Source organism: Pipistrellus hanaki (genome assembly GCF_964339955.1).
Source record: "Pipistrellus hanaki genome assembly, chromosome: 8".
Classification (NCBI taxonomy): domain Eukaryota; kingdom Metazoa; phylum Chordata; class Mammalia; order Chiroptera; family Vespertilionidae; genus Pipistrellus; species Pipistrellus hanaki.
The window spans coordinates 38,286,500-38,307,444 of NC_140510.1; the positions used below are offsets into that span (position 1 = coordinate 38,286,500).

The 20,945-nt window shown below is 36.3% G+C and overlaps 1 protein-coding gene across 10 annotated transcripts in view; it reads left to right on the forward strand.

Moving 5' to 3' along the window:
- The window catches only part of SLC4A10 (solute carrier family 4 member 10), a 215,688-nt gene that overhangs the window by 190,992 nt on the left and 3,751 nt on the right, over positions 1 to 20,945 (forward strand). For 8 of the 10 annotated variants that reach the window (XM_084891509.1, XM_084891514.1, XM_084891510.1 and 5 more), the window contains 4 exons: positions 4,880 to 5,053; positions 5,802 to 5,924; positions 14,304 to 14,371; positions 17,678 to 17,794. In XM_084891509.1, the coding sequence (XP_084747635.1) occupies positions 4,880 to 5,053; positions 5,802 to 5,924; positions 14,304 to 14,371; positions 17,678 to 17,794 (482 nt within the window). Of the gene's footprint in view, positions 1 to 4,879; positions 5,054 to 5,801; positions 5,925 to 14,303; positions 14,372 to 17,677; positions 17,795 to 17,948; positions 18,549 to 18,606; positions 18,646 to 20,945 lie in introns of those variants that run through there. The other 2 variants (XM_084891507.1, XM_084891511.1) reach the window with 2 other exon arrangements.

The window sequence follows — 20,945 nt, forward strand, 5'->3', positions numbered from 1 at the left end:
TGGATTCATGTTAAAAGCACACGATTCTTCTCTAAATCTTTATAGAGGCCCTTGGCAAATTGTTTCTGCTTATGTTATTGTAGTGGGTTGAATAGTGTTCCCCAGAATTTTTTTCCACCTGGAATCTCAGAATGTGACCTTACTTGGAAATAGAGTCTTTGCAGATATAATTAGTTATAGTTCTCAAGATGAATTCATCCTGAATTTAGGGTGAACACTAAATCCAATCACTGGGTTCTTTATAACAAGAAGAGAGACCCAGAGAGACACGGGGAATAAGGCCACATGAAGATAGAGACAGAGATTAGTTTTGCTGCCATTACCAAGGAACATCAGAAATCACCAGAAGCTGGAAGAACAAGGAGGGTTCCTTCCTCACAGCCTTCATAGGAAGCTTGTGTAGCCAGCATTTTGATATTGGCCTCCAAAACAATTTATCTGTATATGTAAAAGGCAGTGGATGTAATGACTGAAAGCTTAACCAAACACCAGAAGTCAGTCCTGCAGTCAGTGCTGGGTTGCCGGAGCGGGATGCAGATCAGGCCTGAAGAAAGGCCTGGAGAGAGAAGCAGGGTCTGGTCTGTAGCCTCTGTGGCAGCTGTTGATCAGCCCTTGCCTCTTTCTTTGTCTCCGGGCCTCCTCAGGGGCTGCTGATCAGCCCCGCCTCTCTGATTAGGCCCTGAAATAGGCCCAGAGATGCTGACTGGCATAGGAACCGATCAATCAGAACTGTGGATATCCAATGGCTGCCTAGGAGGTGGAGCTTTTGACAATCAGAACCCCTCTTAAGGTGTGGGCTGAGGAGGGGTTTTAAGGCAGTTGGGGGCGAGATCAGGCCAGCAGGGAGGGGAGTTAGAAGCAATCAGGCAGGCAGAGGCAGTTAGGGGCAATCATACCAGCAGGGAAGAGTTGTTGGGGACGAGATCAGGCTATCAGGGGATGGCAGTTGGGGCGAGATCAGGCTGCGGGGGGGGGGGGGGGGGGGGGGGAGATCATTGGGGGCAATTAGGCAGTCAAGCAGAGGCAGTTAGGGGTAATTAGGCAGGCAGGCAGAGAGTTTAGGGACAATTAAGCAGGCAGGCAGAAGGGTTAGGGGCAATCAGGCAGGCAGGCAGAGGCAGTTAGAGGCAATCAGGCAGGCAGGCAGGTGAGCATTTAGGAGCCAGCGGTCTCAGATTATCAGCAGTTAGACATCCCCTAAGGGGTCCCTGATTGGAAAGAGTGCAGGCAGGGCCTCTAGTGTGATAATTAATTTGTGTTGTTTTAAATCGCTGAGTTGTGGTAATTTGTTACAGTAGCATTAGAAAACTAATATAGATTTCTATATAAATTTGCCTTTGAATGCTCTTATTTTCTAACTTAACATTATTAATTCTTTAGAGTATTGGTTAATCTAAACTACTGATTGATCTAAAGCACATTTTCTTGAAAAAGAGACTAATTTTGAGGGTTATTTATTGTAAAGTATAGTTTGTTTTTGTTGACTAAAAGAAAAACATAACCTGTTGCTTTTTCTTTGACACTGCTTGATTCATGGCTGTTCAAAGACATAAAAGGAACGTTACCTGACAGAAAGTTATGCATTTATCAAATCAACACTTAAGTGTGGAGCACAGGGTGAGCTTCGGTTCAATAATAGACCATAAGAGAAATTGAAAAAGTTAAGTTTATTATTCACAGGTCCTGGAGAAAGTACCTGGCCTTGGGCCAGAGTGGAAGGTCAAGGCAGAATAAAGAGACAGATGGAGACAAAATCTGGGCACACGCTTTTGTTACGGTCTATGGGTAGAGTACTTTGGGGTTCCTGGGCTAATTCAAATTAAATCAGTGGGGTTTAAGTCCCTGGGAATCTAAGGGACACATAAGGGAAAGGCATTGGGAGGCAGGCGAGGTTGTTGATCACAAGGGTGTTTGGGGAAGTCATATGAGGACCTTTGTTTACTTGTGATTCTGTGGGCATCTATCTAGGGAAAGCGATTGCATGAGGGACTCGTGTAGTAAAGGTCACTGCAGACCACTAGGCTAAATAAAATGGTTTCAAGGCCAAACTCTAGACATCGAGGACCAGGCAGCATGGGAACTCTTTTCCTGAATGAACAGCTGCCCAGGTCTGACTTTGGGAGCAGGAAAACCACGTAGGCCTTAGGGCAGTGCTGGATGTTAGAACTGAGGCAGAACTTCAATATGAAGTCATTGTAAGATCGTCAAACACCCAAGTGGGGAGGATGAGCCTGTTTATCCTGGTAGTGGGTTACATTCACTTGGGAGACGGAGATGGTGCAAAAGTGTTACACATTTAAATTTTTCTCCAATTAGTTTTAATTTTCTCACTTATAATATTATGGATGAAAGTGTGTTGTGAAAGAATTGATTTGGTGAGGCAGAGAGGGAAGAGTACTAAAGAGTTTTTATTTGTTTTGTTATTTTTTCATGTGTGTGTGTTTTCTTTTATTTGCCTTTGGCAAAAGTTCCATGAGTACTAATTTCATCTGTGATTGCAAAGTATTTATTATTAGGCCTCAGGCTCACAAAAATATAGCAGTGGAAGTTTAAGAAACAAAGTAAAATAATTTTGATAGATTTGAACAGATTCCACCCCCCCAACTCCACTCACAAGATTTTATATTCATGATTTAAAACTAAATAAATCTTGCAATTATTTGCAGTGTTCATCTTTTGTTTGAAAATTGAAGAAAATATTATCAAAGGCACAAGATAAAAGTATGAGTATGAAATAGCACAAATGAAACAAGTAAGGTCTCAGGTGAGAAAGAGTGCTAGTGAAAACTTAAGTGAGCCTGAAGCTCAGGGAATTGAAATCCATATTTGGAATTCTGTGGCTAACTCAGTTCTGAAATGGGAATTGATGTTATGTCAAGATAAATGCTAAATGCAAAACTCAGATTACATTTATCATGCTTATCATGATATAAGTGGTAATAAACATGTGCTGAATACCAACAATACAAGGAGCGTGTTAATGGGTTACTCTATATGTAGTAGGACCCTGTATTGTATATGACTATATAACATTATTAAGAAAATTATCTAGACTTTTCATTGTGCAATGTGGCAGAAAAAAACAGCTCACAGTGTTCTCAGAATGTTGTTTCTGTACTCAGATATATCACCACATCTATATTCATTCCAACACTTCAGGAGTCCAAAGTAAAGCAAATGTGCCATTTAAACAATAACAATTGAAGCACCCACACACTGAAGTACACTTATGCAATGACATAACTTCACAAAGGAGAAATGGTGGCTGAGAAAAATGAGTTCTATAGAAACTGAAACATTCAGTTATGAGCCAGATGATTTTAATTTACTTCTTCCCTATTCCCACTCCCATTATGTACCAAATTTTATTTGCTTGTTTAATGACATGTAATTTTAAGATATATTGAGGATGTAGAAATAAAGACCTAATGATATATTTGTGGACAGTATGGAGAGAGATGGGCCAGGAAAGAAATTCAGTGCTTAGTACTCTGCATAGAAGGTTTTCTCTAAACACTTTTGTAGCTTATTAACGCATATGAATAAATATACATGAACTGTGGATGAACTAACCTACATGTGATTCTGGTTTAGATGACCAAAAAAAGATCATGCCATAGCATAAGAAGGGAACACAGAGGAAAGATGGGTTTCTGTTGAGTTTGAGAATTCTATTACACGTGCAAACAGATTTTGAAAAAATAAGATGTTTTGATCCTAACACTTGACTCAATGGACATTTGTTCCTTATTAGAGTAATTTTGGAATATGTGATGAAAATTACTTACAGTTTTCTTATAAATTAGCTAAGAAATATAATCTAATAGTACTCCTTTGAAAATGCATAACAGATATTACTGTAGAAATGGCATGAAAATGGACTGTGATTAAAACCATATTCTAAATAATTGCTTCCCGTTGGAAACATTCAAAACTACAAAGTTTGGCCTGAGGAATATTAAACAAAAGAATACACATAAAATAAAGTAGCATGCAGTATTGTTACTAAATAAAATATGATTAAAGATTTAAGATTCTTCTAAAATTTTAGTATATAGAATTTTAATTGAGAAAATTAGCTTTTGTAGATAAAAATGGCCTCCAAGCCAAAGCTGTAACTGTCTTTAATGTAAAATTTAAACAGAAATAACATTGTTCTGGATAAAAATAATTTTTTATAAAATCAAATAAAATATATAAATGGTTTGATAGTGCAGTATAGGAAATTGATTAAGAAATTAAATTGAGTTGACAAAATTTGCTCTGGGAAGAATTTATTAACTATAATTAATTTTGGTTAAATATTTATGGATAAGATATTTGTGTTCGTAAAAACAGCACTTAAATCTTGTGGAGATCAAAGCAACAAAGTCAGAAGAGCGGAGTCAAAATAAGAAGTCAAAACATCTGACTCGTCAGCTGGAGATGGGTAGAGAGCTCCCGAGTCAGAGAGGTGAAATAGAGTTCTAGGTGAGGGAGTTTAACAAGTAAGTTTGGTTGAAGCCATGGACTATTGTATGAGAGAAAGGGACAGAGAATGGGAGTTCAGGAAGCCCCAGTCAGGGGCAAATAATGTGATGTGACGATGAAAAAGAGGTTGATGATGGTGTTTTGTCTCTCAAGGCTATGCTCTCCCTGGTATCAACATTTAGCATGATCTTTAATATTTTTAAACTCTTCAAAATTACAACCTGGGTCCATATTTTCAAGAAAATGTGGGATATTATAAAACTGATATCATAGTATTTCAGAATGTATGCATAACAATACTACTATCCACATGCCCAAATGTCAACTTGAAAGTGATCCAGATGTACAATATATTGGACCACATTAACTGTTTACTTGTTCTAAAATTAATTGTCTGTTTACCTTTTAGTTCTTTGATAGAATAAAGCTCTTCTGGATGCCTGCAAAACATCAACCAGATTTTATATATCTAAGGCATGTTCCACTTCGAAAAGTCCATCTCTTCACAGTTATTCAGATGAGTTGCCTCGGCCTTTTGTGGATAATAAAAGTTTCAAGAGCTGCTATTGTCTTTCCAATGATGGTATGAAAACTTCTAACTTTTTTTTCTCTTCCTGTGATTTTTCTCCTTTTACTGGAAACCCATGAACTGAAATTGGAGCAATAAAGTCATTCTGAACAGTTACTGGTAACCCTGGTATAAACTTTAACCATTAAATCTTAGTGACTAAGATTGGGTTTGAGATTATATATGAATTGCAGTGACTTAATATTAGTTTGGTCTCTATCATTCTGAATATTAGTAGTTGTTTGAATTAATTGAAGTTGGGTGGAAAATGTAAACTTTCAAAATTTAACTTTAAAACTATACTAGCAAATCTGAGAAGTTGAGGAATTTTTAAGAAGTTGAGGAATTTTAAAATTGAAATTTCATAAAATATTTCAGGCAAGTTTTAAATGCTTCAAAATATAGCGAATTTGAATAACTAAATAATTTAAAATACTTTCATTACAGATAAGGATAGTTTAATGTTCATTTAAAATAAAGCAAACTATATGTATTTAGGAAAACAGTGGAATATGTTTTATAGTTTTTAAAATAGCTTCTTTGAATGACTTCTAAAATTAACACCACAGCCGAATAACGGAGGATAGGGTAAGAAAGGGAAATAAAAGAAGCAAAAGTACAGACAATACCTGTTATATACATATATTTTAAAATTTCGTTTTTAATTTCAGTCCTATTTGAAATTGACTTGTTTCTAAAAACAGACAAGCATATCCCATTCCCATTTCTTCCATATTTTACATTATTTTATTATTTATTTCAGGTGTTAGCTCTGGTATTTGTAAGAAAGTTGATGGACTTTTTGTTTACCAAACGGGAACTCAGCTGGTTAGATGATTTAATGCCCGAGAGTAAGAAAAAGAAACTAGAAGATGCCGAAAAAGAAGTAAGTGATAGCAAAATAAATATCTTATAAAGTAAAAGGAGCACTTGTACACAATAGCTCTTTGCAAAACTAAATTATTGTGTTTATCTTTAGACAATTAGTGGTTAACAACCACAGGTGAACAAGTTTGGAAGATTAATGTTTAAAATAATAATGTTGGAATTTGAACACAGTGAGAGCAAGTGGGCATATCTTACCTGAGGAAATCAATCCCTAGAGAAACATGATAATACTTTATATTTTATTATCATGAAAATTGTACAGTTTATTTTTCTGATTCTTCCCCTGTGGATGGTAGAAACTTACAGATACTTAATTATTTCCAAATTATAGTCATTCAGTGATTGTTTTCTGGTTGAATAAGTGAGATACAAAAAAGAGACATTATCGCTGTGGATATTTTTCTAAGGACAAAGTTTTAATCAAAAGGTAATTTTAATCCAAGGTTAAAATGATTTATTCTTGAAATAGATTAAACGCTTAAGGGGAAAATATATTAATTTGATTTGCTTTCAAATGATTTTAAGATTATTATTTGAGAAACTTTTTGGATTTACTTGCTTTGATGGACTACTGATTTATCCTATCCTGTTTCATATATTAAAACAATTTAAGTTTTATGGAGTATTTAAAATTCGTATTTAAGTCTGGGAGTATAAGTGAAAAAAGTGACCTTTACATAATTTACCAGAATGGTTGAACCCATAAATTATGAAAGATAGGAGCAAAATTTCCATGTGAATAGAAATAAAGATGAAAGAAAATATTTGATGACAATTGTACATTCTTTCCACTTTTCCTTCTTCTATAAGGTGGTTAGTAAGTGTATTAATTTTCCTATCTACAGTATATTTTCTCAGACCATGGATACATTCCTCTTGCCTTTGGGAAATGTGTTTGAAAACCTTTCAGTATCTTAGATTTTATCCAGTCATTAGGTGAGGCTTGATAGGTCACAAAGTCTAATGAGATTTCTGCACAGATGCTTCTACAAATAGAGCTACATAATATGTGATTCTGATCTTTCTTCACTATTCCATAGTGTCCCATCATTGACAGTGGATTACCGCATTTAGGAACTGATCATGATGATATATGAATATTTCAGCTTTCTCAAATATTGGAGAAAGCATACTGAGATTCATACTTCTAGTACTAATAATACAAAATTAAACTATATTATTTAAAATTCATATTATAAATGTATCATTACTTCACTTTTCTGGTTGATATATTCTTATTTAAGTATTAGGTATTTTTAAAAAATAATACTTTAGTCGAGACCAGTTTGGCTCAGTGGATAGAGCATCGGCCTACAGACTCAAGGGTCCCAGGTTCGATTCCGGTCAAGGGCATGTACCTTGGTTGTGGGCACATCCCCAGTGGGGGATGTGCCAGAGGCAGCTGATCGATGATTCTCATCGATGTTTCTGATTCTCTATCCCTTTCTCTTTCACTCTGTAAAAAAAATTAACAAAATATATTTTAAAAATTCAAAAAAATAATACTTTAAGATATTTTGATAGTCTCTAATTTTTGGTCTTTAGGTAAAGGCTTGCTCTCATCATCAGATACTATTTCAAAAAGTATGACATAAATTTGGTATAAATCAAATGTAAATAAGATGGGCATCAGAATAAAGAAACTCTGAAGACTTAAATTATCCATACTTGCAGTTTCTAAGAAGCTTTAAATTCCAAAGAAGATAATTTTGAATTCAAAACCTATGAGCTTTCACTCAATCTTTCTGATAATGAGAATATTAAGTATACTGAAGCAGTAGCTAATGCAATTTTACCTTTTTTTTGCTTTGACTTTATGTCAATTTTCTTTATTACTTCTGTAGGAAAAAGATGGCAACAGCCCAGCCCTCTAGTCATCCTTCCACAGCATTCTCCTTAGGCCATACCCATCCTGTGGGACATTTTTTGCCCTTCTAGAACTTCATGAAATGAAAACTGATATTTCTATATAACATATTATCTTTAATTTTTATCATTAATTTTTTTAAATTTCTCTTTTAGATGTCTGTCAAGTAGGAGAGAACAAATATGATCATAATCATAAATGTATTAGAATCTGCCATTTCCATTGCACAGAGCCACTCCCATGGCCACATATCTATGGGACTAATAGGCATGTGTGCCAGGTGTCCATTTTGGAATTTATTAATCTCAGATAGGCAGAGACACTATTTAATGAACTTCTAACTTTTTTCTATCATAGATCCATTGCACTCCAATGGGTGTTTACTATTTTCTGATTATGATAATAATGATTCTAGAAGTAATCAAATATTGCTAAATTTTATAGAATTCATGTTTTCCAAAAGGATACAAAATACATTAGAGATTTATTGAGGTAATTTTACAGTAGTATCCTTCAGATATGAATATGAGAAAAAGTTGCAATACATTAAATCAGACAGGTTTACCAACACTTAAAATTTCAGATAGATTAATATGATAATACTTTCATGGGATCTTCAGTACATGGAAAGAAACAAGAGCACCAATAACACAGTGATAAAATAATCCATTATCAAACATTAAAATATAGGTATGACCAGTGCAAAAAAAAAAAGAGAATTCTCTATCTGACAACTGGAGGAAGAAAAGGAAATTCAAAGATGTTCACTTTCTAACTTGGAAATAAGAAGATTTAAGACGTAATACTTTTCTGCTTGGTCACCTGGATCTCAGGATTTCACTCTTGTGAGGCTGGGGACTCTCCTGAAGGATATGACTCCTTCCTGTGGCCAGTCTTCCAAGGCCCATTTACTCAGGAGATTGTGCATTGAGGTGGTAAATGGACAAGACTTCTAGAAAGGTTGCATTTCTGCAATTACTCAAATTAATTGAGTAACTTTGATTTGATCTGGAAGGTGATAAGTAGCAGAAATGTTTGAACTCCCAGAGACTCAGATTTACTAGTAGAGTATTCTCACCTTTTGTCCTTTTGATGGTAGTTGCAAGCTTATACCTTTATACAACAGGGTTTTCCTATCAGTAACCCACTTCTGGTCTTATGGAATTGAGAAAACATTAGTCTGACCTTAAAATTCAATAATGAGTTAAGCAGAATAAATAGCTACAACAGGCCAGTCCAAGGTCGCAGAGCTTCTGTTCCAAATTTTCATGTACTTCATGCATATGCATATGCATATGCTTCAGTTTTTAGAAAGAAAGGATTATAATCAGGATAGAAATGAATATTGGAACCCTGACATTTTGCACATTGCTCTGTGTAAAGGGAAGACAGCAGAATCAAATTCTGGATGTCCAAATGTGCTCAGAGAACCAACAAGCCTTCCTTGCTACTTAAATATTCTCTAGGACATGGTACCCATTTGACAAAAGGGCTGCTGTTAAAAGCAGAAAGCCCTAGCAGCATGTTTGCTCCTGGGAGAAGGCAGTTAGTGTTCAATAAAGCCTGGAAATTCAACTCTGGGAAGTGATCATGGAAGTAGCACCTCTTGGTTTATAGGAAGTTCACTCTAACATACATGCCATAAAAAAAGGCAAAAGAGGGGGCTAGTGAGACCTGTGATCTATACGAAGCATGATCATGAACAAGACCAAGGAGATACAAAAGCAATCTAAAAACAAGTGCAATTAAACCTAGCACAGAGTATGTCTTACTGCTAAGAAAGATCAGAATTGCTTGTGGATTTGGGAAGCATGTCTTAATTATTACACAGACAAATGTTATTTCTAATTGAACCTTAGACTGAGGCCAGCATATTCTTCCTCAAGCAGTTGGTTTTCAAAGAGTAGTCCTAGGATCTCTGCTGTATCCCAACCAACACCTGCAACTTGTTAGAAAGACAAATTATTGGACGCTACTCAGACCTATTAAAAACGCTGGGGAGGGGCCAGTACTCTGTTTAAAGACCTCCAGGTATTTCTGATGCATGCTAAAATTTGAGATAAGACTTCCTGAAATCACAAGAGTCTGTATCTCCAGAAGATACTCTTCTAAATCCAAGGTTACTCTATCAGAACTTTTGTATTTTATAATAATTTAGATTAGTCATTTAGAGACGATCAGACATTCTGATGAAAAACATATGTTGCATCCATCTATCTATTCATATGAATTCTGTGAGGACTATTCCTCTCCTCCTTTATTTCTTTTTGGCTTTCATCATTGAAGTGGGCAGTGTATGTGTTGACTCTTCTATCTTTGGGAGTATTCAAAAATACCTCTTAGAGATATAATATTTTATGGCATTAAACATATTGTATATATGTATGTATATAATATATTATATATAATGTATGTGTAATTTTGCAGCATTATCTATTCTATCACTAACTTAGGAATTCATAATTCTTTGGCTTTCCTTGTTTTTCTCTTGGATAAAACAAAGGGGTTAAACTTGAAGTCCCCTCTATTTCTTAAAAATCTATGAATTCTAAAATTGCTGAATATTTCTCTATTTACTAGTAATACTCTAAGAATTTTTGTGAACATTGGCTCTTTGCTGCTGTTTGCACTTTGGGCTAATTGAGGGCTCCTACATAAATACAGACTTTACCTGACATATGGATATATAATAGTAACAGACGCTACCTATTTCATTAAGGTAGAGCATTTGTTAGATAACATGATATTTTTTATGCTATCACAAAATATAATTCAGATTCATAATACAATTTTATATATAACATCCTATTTATCAAAACACCCCATAATTTAACTCCAATTTTATTTTCTACTAATACTAAGCACAGACCTTTGTCTCTAGGCAGGCTAGTTGTTTACTGACATGCAAATAAACCTTATTTATAGACAATTTTATCCTTGGCCTACCTAGAGTTTCTTCCTTTTTACTACCTAGAGTTTGTTCCTTTCTAATACCAAACTAATCAAATAAGGTGGGCTCAGATACCACTTTCTCTGGTCCCTGTAGTTTTTAAGGTTACGCTTCTCATCCTCTGAGAGTAGGGTTTATATTTTCCTTTTCATTCCTGTCATGTAGATGATGCTTAATATATATTTGTTAAATGATTTATGAATAGCTGCTAGATTATGCCTATCTCATAATACATGCTCAGTAAATGTTTGGCTGCTTTTGAATAGATTTTTTTAAGCCTCAATTTTCCTGCCTTTCACTGGTTATAACATTAACTGTCCTTCACTTATCTGGTATCTGAAGAAGGCTTTGGAGTATCTTAATTAAAATATAGTATTCGAATCATAGTATGAATATTCCTCTAGTCAAATTGGCAAAACCCTTCAAATGTTCTTGGGTAGACTTTGATCATCATCCTGTTAAGACCTTCCCCATGTTGTAGGTAGGATTCAGCATATTTTTGATGGATGAAGTGCTGAATAGAACTCACTTTAAGGTACTTCTAACTTAAAATGTGGTGGATACTCAGCTTTATGCTCTCACTTTCTTTTACTGTACGATTGAGATAAACTAGGTTGCGGTTGTCGTGACGGCTAGTGCCTGATTTGACTGCTCCTCCCCAGAAAGTCTCAATTTTTGGCTTCCTCGGTGCTGCCTGGGATGCAGCCGGCCCTCCATCCAGAGCACGGGGGCCCACCCAGCCTCCTTCTGGCACGAAAGGCAGCGGCTGCACTGCCACGTTCTCTTCAGATAAGCATGGCTTGGGAATGCTATCTTTAGAGGTGATGAGTTTTTGTTTGGATAGAATTATGACTAGTATAAAGCCCACACATGCTAACAAGCCACAGAGTGCAAAATAATTATTGAAAGCAATTTGAGAGAAAAGTGGAAAATCATCTGAGGAAAAAACAAAATTGTTCCCAAAGCTTTGGTCCAATTTTTTTTTTCTTTTTCTTTTTTTTTTTTCTGTTGGATTGAATCTTGAGTCTTGGTGTTCTGCTGCCAGGTCACTTAAACATCGATGGCACTGTTCTTCTCTTAGCTTTTTCGAACTTTACTCCTTTATTAAACCTTCCTACCTAGCTTTTTGAGATTTATTCTGAGATGGTCAGGAAAGATACTATGTACCAAGCTTACCTTTCAGTGGATAAGCGAGGAAATAATTGCATTTTGTCTGTATCTTGGTTTTACTTAAATAGCATTTGGGATCACTGAATGTTTCCTCTTTATGTTCATCCATGCTCATTTAGGTAACCTTATCTATAGAAAAAAACACACCACATCTATCTGAAAGGATATATATGCTCTGTTCATGGTCTCAAGGATGTGCACATAAGTTAACATGTCATGTATATTATGTTCCATGTATAGTGACTCACCTATGTGCAAGACATGCCTCAATCTAGACTACAGATTTGCTCTGCTCAGATGCTTAAATGTGTAATTTAAAACAAATGGTACTATCTATTTACCATAAATTAATTCTAATAGCACTGCCAAATGCCAAGGGGACTAAGCATAATACACAAGTAATAAAGAACATATGATGGCTCTTAAAGAAATTTTTTTCCTTAAAGAACAGAAAAAGGGAATAGAGTTGATTTCTGCAATGCAAAGGGGTAACCGACACATACCATTGGCACCACAGGGTATAAATATAACATAGGGCTTGGGGGGTGGGGCACTGATAAGCAGAGAGACACCAGAACTCATTCACCCCCCTGGCCTCTCACTGTTCCACAGCATAAGCCTGGGTGTAGATATTCTGTGTGCAACATGGCCAACGTCCCAGCAGAGGAGCCTGCCTTGGTCGGCAGGTTGGGTGTGGAAGCAAGTACCACAAGAGTTAAAATGAGACATGCCTATATTATATTATTATATTATATTATATTATATTATATTATATTATATTATATTATAATTTTCATGGGTTAGTTGAAGAGACTCTAGCAAACACTGTTTCTTTAAGTCTTTAAGTAACAAGAAATATGGCTAGTGGGTCTTCAGACTAGGCAATATGCAAGTTGAGGGCCAAGGTCAGCATACAGATTGCTAAGAACAGCCCTGCATGCCAAAAACAATGACATCAGCCAAAGATCACGTGTTTCTGAAAGCTGATTTAAATCAGCCAAGCTACTGCTAAGCTCCTGAAAGAGGGAAGGCAAGGAGCCTCCAGGTCATTCCAATTTTCTCTTTACAGTTCTTATTTGGTCAGGGAGCTGCCTAGCTTTTCATCTTTATACAACTTAAAATTCCAGTTTTGGACTTTAAGACAATAATTCCAAGATTTTTTTTAATGGCCCTAAATAGTTCTCTGAACTTGACCATTACTAATTGACGCCTTGAAAACAAATGCATTAAACTGGAGCTATAATCTACAGATAACTAAATTTCTCTTTCGCTGTATGGAAAGAAGTTGATGATAACATTATTGAAAACTAAAGCAGGGCATTTCAGTATGGTAATAAGATTATCTTTATCCCAAATATATAGTTTTAAAATGTTATACCTGAAGAAATAAATATATAAAGCAGTTCCACTCTTTGGGAAGGGTGGGATATTGTCATTATAAGAAGAAACCTGAAGCATAAAGCAAAAGCCTGAGATGCATTCCTGAGTGGAAAACACATCTGTGCTTTGGTCCATACAGGAAGATATCTTTCACTCTCTTTTTCCAAGTCTCTCCAATCTCCCCAATAATGGTTCTCAAAGTGTTGTCCTCAGAACCGCATAGTCAGTGCCCCCCTGGAAACTCATTAGAGATGTAAATTTTGGGGACCTACTTCACACCTATTAAGTCAGAAGGTGGGGTCCAGCAATATGTATTTTTAACAAGGCCTTTAAATTATTCTAATGTGAACTAAAGTTTGAGAACCAGTGCTCTAAGTACATCCTTCATTCCCTTCTTATAGCATATTTTGGGAATATAATTACAACTTTATAACAATGAAAATGATTATATTATTCATACTTTTGTCCTTATAAAATTTAAATTGATTTTGTTTTGTTTGCTTGTTAATCCTCAATGGAGGATTTTTTCCCCCCCATTGATTTTTAGAGAGCATAGGAGGGAAGGGAAGAGATGGGGAGGGAAACATCATTGTGAGAGAAACATATTGATAGACCGTCTCCTGCAAACTCCTTGAGCTAGCAACTACCTTACATGCCCTTTACAAGAATTGAACCCATGACCCTTCAGTCCTCGGGCCAACACTCTAACCACGGAGCAAACCAGTTAGGGCAGATTGATTTTTTTTTTTTAATCTGCTTGGAAATTAACACGAAAGAGACTGTTGTTAGCATTTAAATTACTTTGTGATATGAGACTCTCATTAATTACTTGTATTCTTAGCAGTGAATGCTTCCTTCATTGAAAGGACCTGTGCTAGCATTAATGAGTGCAAACAGAGTGGAAGGTCCTGGGGTTAATGAGATAGTGAAACATTAATCTGTGTTTTTTCTTCAATGTAAAAAAGAGACTCATCAGGTTCACTTTATATATTTTATGTTTATCTTTCCAGGAAGAACAAAGTATGCTAGCTCTGGAAGATGAGGGTACAGTACAACTCCCATTGGAAGGGCATTACAGGTAAGATAGAAAGGTGAAAACAGATAAGTTGAGAAATGGCACATTTTCTTATATGCTCTATTAAAAATTTTGTACTACATGGATTCCTAGAGGTTCGCTGAAGTTGTATTAAAGTAGAAAGAACTGAAATTAGGAATTAGATTACTCTGTCCCAGTAGTAAAATTTGTCATTAATAGCTATGTGACTGTGGCCAAGTAGCTTAAAATGAAGGGGGAAGGGGAGCATGAAGCTACTGTTTGAAGTCTTTTCTTCTCATATTTTATAATGGATATGAAAGCCCTCTCTCATATCCTCTAAAAGTTAGCACCTGAAGACAGCTCAAGATTCAATTCAGGGATAAATAAGCTAGGTATTCACTAAATCAGGGGTCTTCAAACTATGGCCCGCGGGCCACATGTGGCCCGCAGAGGAGTCTGATCCGGCCCACCAGGTTTTTTGGGCAGTGAGCACAGCCGAGGTGTTACAGTAGGAATTAGTAGTTCATATAGTCCGGCCCTCCAGCTCTCTGAGGGACCGTGATATGGCCCCCACTTTAAAAAGTTTGAGGACCCCTGCACTAAATGGATCACAGCTAAATATTTGAACTCTGTGAGATTATCCCTAAAAGGCACTTCCAAAGAGGTAATCTATTTCCAAGTCCGTGGTCACCAAACTGCGACTTGAGAGCCACGTGCGGCTCTTTGGCCCCTTGAGTGTGGCTCTACCTACAAAATACCATGGCCTGGATGAGTCTATTTTGAAGAAGTAGCATTAGAAGAAGTTTAAGTTTAAAAAATTTGGCTCTCAAAAGAAATTTCAATCATTGTACTGTTGATATTTGGTTCTGTTGACTAATGAGTTTGCCGACCACTGTCTTAAGTTAAGGGAAATTTTACCAGTCATTTTAGGAAATATGTATGTAATTCTCTAAAATACGCCAATTGTCTTTATTCACAAAGATAGAGCAAAAGAAAACAAACTTTTATAAATTACAATAAAAATTTTGAATGTATCTGGCTAAAAAGTTCTATATATAGTCTCAAAGTACTTAAGAATAATATAAGGCAATGCCAGAAAAAAAGCAGAAGAGGCTTTTCTCTGAGGAGGAAATTTGTCATAGGGTTAAAAAAAAAAAAATAGTCTCTAGATCTTCAGGATCTTACTGTAAAATCATATTTCTTAGATTAAAAACATATAATTATGTACCACTTAAACATAGAAAGTATGTAAAGTACTTTATCTTTTTACACACAATAAGTTTTAAAGTCCTATTGATTATTTAGTTGAATCAGCATATTCTCAAGTGTATTCTATAGAAATCTAGTTTCATATGATACCACTTTCAAAAGGATTATGTAGATAAGTAAGTTTGGAAAATGTCCCACACTGTATTCCAGTTTGTAAATTCACAAAGCACATTGGCATATTCAGAAATCTAAATAGTATTGCATTAAAAAAAAAGTTCAATGGTTTAATCCAGCATTTTCCAAACCTATTTGCTCACAAGACTGTCACCTATCTTAAAAATCTTGTATTCCACATGACACTTTTTTGGGAATTACTTGATTTTATGCTTGGAGTTTCCAAAGGCTAAGCGAATTAGAAGAATTAATGAATACATGTCTAGATTAGGCAAGGTAAGGGGCCTATGAGACCAAGGTGGTGTTCTAGACCCTTAGTGTTTCTCCAGAAATTTGGATTTGTTGCCCTCTTGTGAAAACTCTCAATAAAAGCCACGTGAGGTCAGACTAGGATTTCCTTTTTCTTTCTTCCTTTCTTCCTTTCTTCCTTTCTTCCTTTCTTTCTTTCTTTCTTTCTTTCTTTCTTTCTTTCTTTCTTTCTTTCACAGCAGAGAATTTTTTTTATGTGTAGTGAGAAGAGTGCTATTTTCTCAATCAATGAAACTTTCTTTGACTGGGCCTATGATTTGTCTCTGCTGCACTTTGGTTGTGTTTCTAGCCCTGGGAATGTTCAGGAACATTATGAATGTCACCTATAATTGGTGCCATTTAAAAATGCAAACAAAAAAGCACCAAGCTTGATATAATTGCTCATATTACAAACTCCCCCAGCCACTGGGAAAGACCCCAGCCAAATACACAGGGTACCTCTATTTATTTAACAGACTAGAGGTCTGGTGCACCAATGGGGTCCCTCAGCCTGGCCTGTGGGAACAGGTTGAAACCGGCTCTCTGACAATCTGAGGGGTCCTGGATTGGAAGAGGGATCAGGCCGAGGGACCCCACAGGTGCCCGATTGGGCCAGGGAGGGATGTGGGAGGTTGGCCAGCCAGGGAGAAGCAGCGGGAGGGCTCTAGGGCAAGTCTGGCCATCTTGCTCAATCCTGATCGGCTGGACCCAAGCAGCAAGCTAACCTACCAGTTAAAGCATCTGCTCCCTAGTGGTCAGTGCACCTCATAGCAAGCAGTTGAGCGGCCTTAGCATATCATTAACATATTATGCTTTGATTGGTTGAACAGATGACCAGACACTTAGCATATTAGTCTTTTATTATATAGGGTATTTGTTGAGTAAGTATGAAGTGCCAAGCTCTACTGGAGAAGAGGAGTGTTCAAGAATCCTCCATAAAGCTTATACTCAAGTAGACTAGAGGGAGGGGGAGTCTGAAAATAAACACACCAACAAATATAATATTATAGCATACTATTTCAGATAATGAAAAGTACAATAAAAATAAAAAGTGAAAAAAGAGGAATGGGAGTGCTTTGAGGGGATAGAAATATAAATTTTAAATAGTCAGAAAAGGTGGCATTTGAACAAAGGAGGGAAAGTTTGTACCATGTGAAGGAACACTGAAGACAGAAAGAAGAGCCAGTACAAGGTTGTTAGGCAGCAACAAGCCTTATGGTGATCCAGAACAGTCAGGAAGTCATTGCATATGGCTGGAGAGGAAGGAGCAGGGAAGTAAGAGCAGGAGATGAAGTAGGAAGGTGAGGGTGGGAACAGAGTGTTGCCTTTTGCTCTGAGTGAGTGAGAGCCACAGTAGAGTCTAAGCAGAGAGTGAAGTGGGTCTGCTGTACTACAGATATTAGGGGAAGAGGCTAAGCAGTGACCATGCAGCACCTGATCTCTATAATTTGAAATGAATTTGGAAAATTGTTGCCAAAACCAGTTTCTATGTAACTAGAAAATATTGTCTAGATTCATGTTTTTTTATAAATGTTTTAATAATACTTCTTAATTTTTAATTATCAAAAGTACTATATCTATATAAAGGCATAGGATTGTCCTACATTTGTTTCTATCACTAAATATCTTCAATTGCTTAATTATTGTTTATCATTTCATTTTGGGTAAACTATCTAGAGATGATCCATCTGTGATCAACATTTCTGATGAAATGTCAAAGACTGCCTTGTGGAGAAACCTTCTGATTACTGCCGATAACTCAAAAGAAAAGGAGTCAAGCTTTCCTTCTAAAAGGTTTGAATTCTAGTATAATGTGGATTTATACTGATCCCAGCTATTGACATGAATCCATTAGCAAAAATATAAGAACATTTCATCAAATTTAGATCTAAAGTATTTCAGAAAAATTTTTTTGAAAAGTGTGTAGAAATTGTAATTATCATATTAGTTGGTATTGTTTTTATCTCCCTTTCAAATTAAAAGTTCACTCTAAAACTATGACAGTGGGGAGTAATGGTGCTATAAATGGGTCCCAATGCACGACATCTTTGGACATTCATTTTGGCCTAATCTTTTGCAGTAAGATTTTATTCTATTCCCTTATCACCCACATCCCAGGAACCCTGTTGATGTCTGACCACAGTTTGCACTCCCCCATGTCCTCTTTAAAACTCATATGAAATATAAAATGGAGATTTTGTATATTTCCAGTCTCCTACTCAACCCCTTGAAAATGTTCTCTAACCTCCTTATCCCCAAACTTTCAGCTCCAGAAAGTTCTATCCATTCTCCTCTGTATAAAAGCATAACAAACAACTCCTGTAGTTGTGGATGATAGTTTTAAATGCATGCTGGGGGAAGAGTATGTCCTTAAATATCAAGAGTCATCATAGGATTTCCAACTAAATTTTCCAGAATTTATAAATAAAATATTCAAACCATCAGCCTGCTTAGATGCTGACCTAAAGAAAAATCTCTGTTATGCAAATATATTATTAAAGAGTGATTGAGGGATTTGGGACCGTGTTTAATTATTAAGTTCCTTTATTTTCATGACCTTAAATTAACTATTTCTACTTAATTTTTATATTACGTTTTGTCATAAGCTCCCCTTCCTAATCACTCTAGAAGCTGATTCCCCAAAGGTAAGACCCTCTCCCTCAAGCTTACTCCTTAATTGTATTTCCTTATGTTAAATGGTGTCTTCTAGAAACCTGGTCAGCCTATGTTCTCTGTGAGTTTTGGGGAGGCAAAAGGCATGCAGAGTTGTGGGCTGAGATCCAGTATCAGACTGTTTATGGTATTCCTATGACGACTCAGCTCTTTAAAAGGGTTTGAAACTTGAGTAAACTTCTCCCCCACATGATTTATACAAATGCATCATATATAAATCAACAAATATCATAGAACTGTATTTAGTAATGATATCGAATTTTTATATTGGAAAAAAGAAAAAGTATCCCTTGCATTAAGAGATTACAAAGCTGGGCGCTTCCATTTATGCACCACCATGCTTCCAAACCTGCCAGCTTTATCTGGCTTCATGAGAGGTATTTGGAAACATGGGCTAGAAAAAGAGGCTACATTAGACTTAGGGAGTACCTCTTATTGCTGGTTTTTGTCACCCCAAAATGGCATGCTGCTTCAGTGTCATCTCTGTTCTCAACAGCATAAATAAGAAAAACAAATGTGTAAGAGTTCTCCCCAGAGAGATGGGAATTCTCTGTCTCTGTCTCTCTGTCTCTAGCTCTCTCTTTCCCTCCACGCTCCGCCCCCTCTCCTCTGTCAACTGCCCAACACTTACTCCAAAGGAGGTTAATATAAATTACTCAATAATCTCTCTCAAAGCATCTAGTTGATGCTTTCTATCTTTTAACCGGACTTTAAAATCTTCATGTATTTCTTTGCTTGGCTCAAGCAGAGGTCATATTTTATTCTAAAACGTGCTTAATCGTCCTTTCCCAAAGATCCCTGCTATGGCCTGATAGAGTCATTCTCATAGTAACACCATTTTGCCAGAAGTCTTGGAAGAAAATCAGAGTTATGAGAGGGGTAATTTCTCAAACCCCTTGAAATATGTGCCTGTGGACTCTTTAATATTAAAAATATGGCATTTCTTTGATTTATAAAAATATTGAACTCAAAGTTTATGGGTTCAAAATAAATGTCAGATATGGGGATATGTGGGAAATTTGAGACACTTGAACTTATAGATGGCTTTTCTTCCTGTAATACACTAATCCATTAGTACAAACTCTGTCTCTGTTTTTCTTTGGTTCAAGCAAAAGTGTGTGTGTGTGTTTGTTTGTTTGTGTGTGTGTGTGTGTTTAATCCTCACCCAATTTTAGAGAGAGAGGAAGGTAAAGAGAGAGAAACATTGATGTAAGAAGAAACATAGATTAGTTGCCTCCTGTATGTTTCCCTATCATGGGTCAAACCTGAAACCTAGGTATGTGTCCTGACTAGGAATGGAACCTGCAATCTTTTGGTGTACAGAATGACGCTCCAACCGACTGAGCTACCTGGCCAGGGCCAAGCAAAAGTTTTTATGATATTTTAGGTACTCCTTAAAGTAAATAGTAAAGTCAAGTAATGTTTTTCAACCCCCTCCAGTGCATGAATTTTCATGCAGCAGGCCTCTAGTTGAAAAATAACAGTTTCAAGATTGCTTAGCAGCGTGGATGTAGTGGGTCAAGTTGTATTCTCTCTTGAAATTTTACTTTTTATTTTAAATTGTAACTCCTCAAGGGATGGGACACTGTCTCATCCATTTTCTATCCATTGGTCTTCTCAAAGTACTATACAACATGATACACACACACACACACACACAACATTAAACATGCAATGTGTGTTATAGATATGTAATATATATTTATTATAATAGTACATAATAGATATGACATATATGTAATATAGTTAACAAATATATACAATCCATTACAATGAAAGTTTATAATTGATTGGCAATGAGAAAATCAGTGTAACAAGAAACAGAGTAATAGCCATACAGTAAGAAAATTTAATTTTCTATTTTTTATAGACATTTTGAGGTGGTTATAAAACTTCTGCTTCATAGTGTACTGAAATCTTATACAAAAAGCACTGATTTAAAGAGTTTAAAAAACCTCAATTATAATTGGTTGTTTTGTAACCGAACAACCAGTCTGATCAAAGTAGGACATCAGGAGGAAGCGTGTCTGGGACCAAATCGACATCCCGAGTCTCTTTTTTCCACTCTTGGTGACTAACAGTGCACGAGGCTTTTGCTCATTTATCAAAAGCATATGGAGCAGGGCACTGCGCACATAGAGACCGTGCTCATGTGGAGGCCAGTGTGTCTCTGTCCCCGCAATCTCCCGCGGATAGGACCCGTCCTTCCGTCTTTCAAAAGACAGGGGTTCACAGGAGGAATACCAGCCTCAGGATCCTGGCATTCAAGCTA